The following is a 7,894-nucleotide window of genomic DNA, read 5'->3' as shown; positions in this document are numbered from 1 at the left end:
ATCTCCATCCGTCAAGTCTCGAACATGATCACCAACAACATCTTGAAACCATACCGGAAGTTGCACCAACACCACTTATGCAATTCATCAAAGATCTTCAGCAAAAGCTCTACCACTGAAACCCTCGTCAGAACTGCAAGCCAAGCTTCCAAGCAAACAGGATAGCATCCGATCACCAGACCAAGTCCAACTGATTGAATATGAACATGAGTATCATGAACAAGCCAATTACATAACCAAATAATATTGGACCCTACCAGATCATGTCGGATCCAAACCAACCAGAAAATACTCATCCCACCGAGACCAGATTGGTGCCGATAAAGCATCCAAACAGCTAGTGTTGGCATCAATGACAAAACATCAATGCAACACATAGTAAATTCCTCCAAATGGCCAACAGACTCATGTGTTTTTGATATTCTTTGATTTGATTGAATGCAATTTGTCAATGCTTATCTACCAATTCCAAATCTTGCAAGGGGGAGACCCTGTAGTCGTCATCATTGATAAGATCATGTAAGGAGACCCATAAAGAGGGTAGATCGACTTCAATGAGCAATATGGCTTCAACACCATAGACAAGTGAATAGGGAGTATCTCTAGTAGGTGTGCAAACACTTGTGTGCAAAAGGACCATAGTGCGGAGTTAAGTTGGATGTGCGAGTTGCAGCCAGCATCATCGAGTGTCCTTTTAAGGATATTTTTGTTTGACACCTAAGCTTGAATATTACCTTGGGGGTAGTATGAAGTGGAAAAGCTCTAGTGAATGTGAAATTGATCACAAAGCTTAAGAACATCCTTATTTTTAAAGGGATGCCAATTGTTTGCAATGATAGAGATGGGAACACCATATGAATAGATGATATAATTGAGGATAAAAGTTGTAATCTTCTTATTGGTGATTTGGTTGAGAGGGATAGCCTCAGTCCACTTTGTGAAATACTTAGTGGTGGTGATGATGAATTTATGGCCATTGGATGAGGGAGGGTAAATCTTGCCCACAAGATCAAGTTCCAATTGGCAAAAAGGGTCATGGAGTACTGATTAGTTAAAGTTCCTACGCTGGTGCATTAATTAAGTCCCCATGAATCTGACATTGCTTGCATTTACTCACAAATTGATAGGAGTCTTTTTCTATTATAGGCTAGTAGTAACCAGTCCTTATAAGTTTCTTGGCTAAGGTTGGACCACTAGAGTGAGCCCCACATATACATTTGTGGACTTCACGCAATACGAATTTAGCTTTCTCACTATCTAACCATCTAAGAAGAGTACCATTGAGACCCTATCAGTAGGTAGTGTAGTCTATGATGACATAGCGGGAGGTTTGATAAATGAAGGTACATCATTGGTTATTTGAAAGGTCAAGTTGAAGGGTGTTATATTGAAGGTATGTGAAATTTTTATCGTACTAAGGGGAATCAAGATGAATCACACATATTAATTCAGATGGAGTGATCCATAGGAACAAATTCTAAGTGACTTTTTGATTCAAAAAGTTTCCTATTTGTTTCAAAAAGTTTCCTATTTGTTTGCATTTAATATCTAGAGAACTAGGATGCCAACAACCTCCCTTTCTACACTTTTGGACCGAATTTTAGTGACATTCGTGCCTCTTTGTTCTTTCTACTTTTAAATTTATCTCTATGTCTACATATTGCATCTATAACTTGTTATTTATATTATATTATGTCAAATTTCCACAATTTAACCTCTAAGACCTAGCATTCAATTTCAATCTCTTAGGAGTCCTTGACTCAAACAAAGAGACAATAAATTCTAATCAACATTCCATTCCGTTTGATATTGAATCTATTATTTTTACTTCTCTCTTTCATGTTTAGTAGAAATAAGTGGATTCATATTAAATGATCCCTATTTCACCACCAAATATGTTGGTGAACTCGATGCTTCTTACATTTGCATTATTTATTTATTTTTACTTTTAGATCTGATTTTTCATAATGAGATTTACAAAATTTGATCGGTTTTATATTTCACATGTTATGACATTACTTATCAGTTATACTTAGCAAAACCATGTGTTGGACAATAGGCTCCTTCATTTCATGTTGCTTGCATTTTTCATAGTACTTTCACATATTGTATAATAATAATTTCAAACATATTTCCTACTTATAAATCATATTTCAAGTTTTTTATTCATGTATTTCATGATATTATATAATTATGATTTTAAACAATATTTTTGATAATCTTAGAAATAATATTGAAATGAATTCATAGAATGAATACTCCTATCATTAAAACATTACACCCACTTTCTTGCTAAACCATTGAAGTCTTTTGGTCTTTTGTTTTGTTGTAGCTTTCTTTTTAACATGAAAATGAAATGAGTTTAATAGCCATTGTATTTGTGAAAAAAATAAATGTTGGGAGTATTTTGTTTAAGGCTAAACACCTCCCTCAATATATAAAAGTTATTTAATTATATTTAAACAGCAACCGTGTTAATAAAAAATCATTTTGCACGCACAAATAATCATTGTGTGTAGTTGTTTCAATGGTTTAGGCAATAAGTAGGATTGCACGTGTAATGGGATCAAATCCCATCGTCTTACCATCCAAAATTGAAATTTTATCTTTTGCTGTAGAATTAATATAAATAAAAAATATGTATATATGTAGTGAGTAATTTTTAATGCTTTGAAACTCTTAAAATTATAGGATTTAATTATATAGAATAATAAGAAGTAGAGAGAATTAAATTAGATTATAAGTGGAAAAATCATTCTTTTTATTTGAAATTTTAGTAATTAGTGAGTTTTTTTTCATTTTATCCTTCTATATATATAAAAAAAATTAAATAGTGTATAGAATAAATTATTCTTAATCATGCTAATACATGTTGAATTATTTGAGAAATAAGAATTTTTATTTTTGAGATTGATAGAGAGTTTAATATTTAATGATTTATTGTGTGTTATGGATGAATATAATTGTTTAAGAATTATAACTTAGTTCCTTTCAAAGAGTTACTTGATTTCTCCACTAATATTTCAATTGAAAATGATGACTAATCATCAAAATGATAAACAATAAGAATGGATAGTTGTGACCAAATTTATTTTATTTCATTTTTTTAAAAGTTATTAGTTAAAATGGGTGGGTATCATATATGGGGAAACAAGGGAGGGTAAACCTAGACACTTGGTTTACCTTCCAGTAGTCGACAAAATCTTTGGCCAAAGTAATTACAATAATTACTATTGTTGTTTCTTTTTTACCTCCTGCCATATCATGATTATAGAAACTGCATAATTATAGGTGATATATGTAGTTAGATATATTCATGCTACACCAAATCCCATCTGACCTATCCGTTGCAGTTTGCTAGGGGCCTCATGCAAGTGTCAAAAGCTCATTGAACATTGGGGAAGTGGACGCTTAATGGTTGGATGATTAATGCGTCTGGGCCACATGTTCATCTCACAGGGGTAGATGGAGAGTAGTCTAAGGCTTACTGAAAACAACTTTATATGTACCTTATGATTATTGTTGTTAAGCAATTGTAATCGACCATTGGTCTTGTATAATATATATGTAATAATTTTTAACATCAAGACCATATCTATATGTAAATTCACTTTATGATTGCATTTATATTATCTTTCAACAAGTGTAAAGTATGAAATTTAATGACTCAAATGCATATTATCAATTGATTTATGTAGTTCTTGGAATCTAAAGAAAAATTTTGTGTTTTGTTTATTTTAGATCTTATCTTGATATATTTGTTTCTTGGAAATTAATGAGTAATTGTGTAATTTGTTATTATGGAAATTTCGAGTCCTTACAGTAATGGGACTGCACTTTTGGATCGTCGAACAGGGAGATGGAGGCTAAAGTGATAACTTTCTTCTGCTTTAGTTGAGTGATGAGCTGACCAATACGGACGGCAAAGGTACCGGGATCTGAAACGTCGAAATGCTCATAATCGATGTCGATGCCATCAAGATGGTATTGCTTGATAATCTTAGTGAGAGAAGAAACTGCATTCTTCACCCACGACGACACAGACAGTGGCTTTAACTGGACGTGGGTTTTACCCACGCTGTCGCCGCCTAAGCTGAGAGCAACTCTGACTTTCTTATGCTTGCATTTTCGGTTTGTGGGAGAACTTCCCGACCATGAATAGTCGATGGCGAATGCTAGAATGAAGTCAACATGCGCGCCGGGAATGATTGGCACATCCGAGAACTTAACAGTCTAGTAATATCAAATTAATAAAATATTTTGACTTTATTTTCGAGGATTGCTTCATAGTGCTATAAATTATTGATTAGGTAGTAATAGTTATATTTTTAATCAATGACCATACTAATACACGTTCTATATTAAAATCAATAATATTTTTAGAATTTCATAATATTGTTTAAGGAAAGGTTGTACATGATTTTGGAAATCTATTTGATGTGATGGAACATTGGTGGTGGAGAACTTGGGGTTATACAATTTAGTGAGAATGTGGTAAGTTGGACTAATTTGAAGAACCATTGAAGATTTTTGGTCAATTCTAAAACATATTAAATATTATAAATGTGTTCAAAGTTTGAGGCATACGTTGCATGCGAACTTAGTTTGAGAGAGAAAAGCGTTAAACATGAAAATATTCTAGGCTTAATTATTTATAGAATAGGTTCACTAATTATGTTTATTATAGTGTCAAATAATTTTTACAAAAGTGACGAGGAAAATCTAAGTCTCCACATGATCAATGTTATACCTACACCACTGAATAATTTTTTTAATGTTTGGAAAATGTAAGATAAGAATTATAGACTATAAAAGAAAAAATACCTTTTAAAATGGAAAATATTATAAATGTAGGTTTGGGTTCTAGGAATGGAGGTGTGGGGGATGGGTCAACTGAAAGAAGTGCACATATTTAGAGAGGTGGTCCACTACCACTATTATGATTGATTTGCCACCTTGCATGGGAAGTCCATCAATGAGATCCTTAAATATGGTTTAAGAAAGCTTAGAATTGCAAGTATTTCACCCTTGTGACATTACCATGTATCAAATTATAAAAAAAAACTACTTGACATCCACCTTATGGACATGACAAAAGAAATGGTCATGTGTCTACTGATGAGTTTTCAAAATCCTTTGAATAGCTATCTAAGGGAGAGGCATTCACTTCATGAAGAATTTGAGTATGAAATGCAAAGTAGAAGTATGTATCCTTTATACTGTAATTATTGGGCATCCCAAAAGTGGTTGGTAATGATGTAGGGTTGACAACAAGTTTGTTGATGAGATGTTGTGTGGGCTAACTCTAGAGTCATTCTTGTTGGAGAACTTCAAACCAATTAGAAAGGGGCATGTAAACTACACATAGGATGACATGGTCCTCAATTTTGTGGGAGAGACCATCAAAAATCACATTCTCCTCTTCCTTGTTATGTGTGATCTCATAGTTCTATCAGATGAGTTTGGTGACTCATTTTTACTAAGTTGTGGAGGACGCTCATTTTTTTATGAAATATTTAAAGATTATGGTGATCTATTTTGATACAAAAATGTCTATCTATCGAAAATGACCTCCATTTATTTTTTATTAGGTTAAAACAGGTTTTGAAGGGGCCTCAAACCCTTACAGCTAGAGAATTGCAATTAAATAATGAACAAGACTACCTGGCAACGAAACACATATTTTAGAAAGGACATGAAACCTTCTGGACTTATGAGCATCTAGAGCCCAAGATCCAATGACTACAACAAAAAATAACCAACAACCAACACAACCACAACTAACCAATACTAGCCACACATTAAAAGAAACACATTAAATAATGGGTTGGAGCAAGGAATGGATTTGGGTCAACAAACAATCAACCTTAGAAAAATAGAGAACAAGGGTTTTTTTAGCACCCTTAGCCAACAAGAAGGGTTTTCCCAAGCTCCCATAAACTATAACAGAATCTTCGGGCCACAAAACACCACAAGACCCATACCTAACCAAAAACAAACATTGACCAAACTCGGCCCTTGAAAACTATTAGCATCCAGCAAGCCCCTAAAAGAAACAAAGACAAAAGGATTTTTCTAGGCTCCATCAACCATGAATGTGGGTTTTACAAGGCTCCCACAACCAGATAAGGCCCAGACCACAACAATACAACCTAAAAGTACAATCTTTGAAACAAGGTTTTGAAAAGGCACCCGAAACCTTTTACATAACAAACCAAGAGGGTTTTTATAGGCTCCCTTAGCTCACAAAATAATTTTAAAAATTGGGCTTTGACAGGGTACCCAAGCCCTTCTATGAAGGACACCATGAGATTTTTGACAAACAACCTCAACCAGCAGCACCCGAAATGCTCCATCACCCCTTCTCTCCACCTCAATAGGAGAAAGTGCCACCTCAATAGGACAAGGAGGAAAGAAAACCAACAACCTAGAAATCCCTCTTGCTGCTAGCAGAAGTCGAACCACTCCCTTCACACCTAGTCTCCACCTCCATAAGAGAAAGGGCCACCTCAATGGGACAAGGAGGAGAGTAGACTAATTGCCTAGACAACCTTCTCAAAGCCCAACACACAACCAACCTCTCCACCTCTATAGGAGAGAAAACCACCTCTGACAAAGATCCAAGATAAAAGGAAGAAAGAGCAAAAGAAACCCTCACCAAGGATTAAACAAGGAGAGAACAAAGGGTCTACTCACACCCAGAGCTAAGGGCTCCCACAAAACCAGCCACATAGCCCGATGTTGAGCAAAGCCCTGCTCCTAGCACTCAAATACAAGAAAAAGTACCCAACGCTTCCCAAGGAAAGCAGGGGAGAGTAGGAAGAGGGGAGAAGAAAGGCAAAAGCCACAATTGTTGCCTTTAACATCATCATCAAACTCATTCTTAGCATGCACAACAAAACCTCCCACCCTTCCACACCCAACCTTGGTTGCTCCCACACCTTTAGCATCCCAGTATAGAGAAATGAGCACATGAACAAAGACTGGGCGCAGAACAAAGCTGCGAACATAGGCTCCCACACCATTTGCATCGCCATCGTTCGCCGAAACCCTAGTTCAACTGCTCCCACCTGCTTGCCCGTTCCAGTTCCTTCTCATCATCACAACAAGATCAATATGACCTCCATTTGTTAATTTTACACAAGAAGATCAATATTTCCCTCTCGTGAAGAAAGCAAATCATATTTTGAATATAAAATGACTCACTAATGTTGACTGCCTTTTAATTTTTTTATCTACATGACACTTCTTAATCTCTATAAAAGGCATCTTGATATAAACGACTTTTAAAAACTAAAAATTCAAGTTACATTTATCAACAATCACCCATTAAATATTAATTGATATTTAAAAGCAATCCAAGCATTTCAGAAAATTTCTTTCCATGCCAAGAAATCCATCTTATATCTCCAAATTCATTGACTAAGATAAAACTCTCGGCTTCCGTTTCTAGATGAGAAACATCTTTCATTGTAATGGAAAAAGAGCATTTTAGTAGTGGCTGAAAAAAAAAGACTACTTTGGAAATTCCAGCTACCGTGCGGCGTCCGCAGAGATTACATTAGAGCTTTCAATTCTTCAATTCTTCAAGCCGTTGTCGTGGGCGAGGAAAACTTCCTTACAATAAATTATGGCGAGAAGAACCACAGACTTCTCTGCATCTGCTTCTCGTCATCGCTCCTACTAGAACAATAATTGTTATTTCTATCTCGTTGATTGCAATTACAAAGCGATTTCAATTCATGAATTGTTCAAGCCACTGTCGTGAGCTCCCATTAAAAAAACAGGACGACGGAAACTTTGTTACAATTAATTGTGACAAGCAGAGCCGATGACTCCTCTGCTTTTGATTTAATTCTCTCTCTCGTAATCGTTCCTTTTTGAACAAATTGTT

General features: G+C 35.1%; 1 protein-coding gene across 1 annotated transcript; it reads right to left on the bottom strand.

The window, feature by feature from the left end:
• Positions 1 to 3,798: 3,798 nt before the first annotated feature.
• LOC131034139 (chitinase 1-like) lies at positions 3,799 to 7,037 on the bottom strand. The gene is made up of 3 exons (XM_057965535.2): positions 6,903 to 7,037; positions 6,697 to 6,759; positions 3,799 to 4,233 (listed from the first exon to the last, which is right to left on the bottom strand). The coding sequence occupies exons 1-3, from the start codon at positions 7,035 to 7,037 to the stop codon at positions 3,799 to 3,801; spliced, it is 633 nt and encodes a 210-aa protein (XP_057821518.2).
• Between the last annotated feature and the right edge of the window lie 857 nt (positions 7,038 to 7,894).

The sequence above is a fragment of the Cryptomeria japonica genome, chromosome 1 (assembly GCF_030272615.1).
Source record: "Cryptomeria japonica chromosome 1, Sugi_1.0, whole genome shotgun sequence".
Lineage (NCBI taxonomy): Eukaryota > Viridiplantae > Streptophyta > Pinopsida > Cupressales > Cupressaceae > Cryptomeria > Cryptomeria japonica.
This window is presented reverse-complemented; position numbering and strand designations above follow the sequence as displayed.

Coding starts and splice junctions, on each gene's coding strand:
- LOC131034139 (XM_057965535.2), bottom strand. CDS start 7,037: ATGGCGATGCAAATGGTGTGGGAGCCTATGTTCGCAGCTTTGTTCTGC. Junction 6,760..6,902: donor TGGGTGTGGAAGGGTGGGAG/GTTTTGTTGTGC, acceptor TTTGAGTGCTAG/GAGCAGGGCTTTGCTCAACA. Junction 4,234..6,696: donor GGGAGCCCTTAGCTCTGGGT/GTGAGTAGACCC, acceptor TGATATTACTAG/ACTGTTAAGTTCTCGGATGT.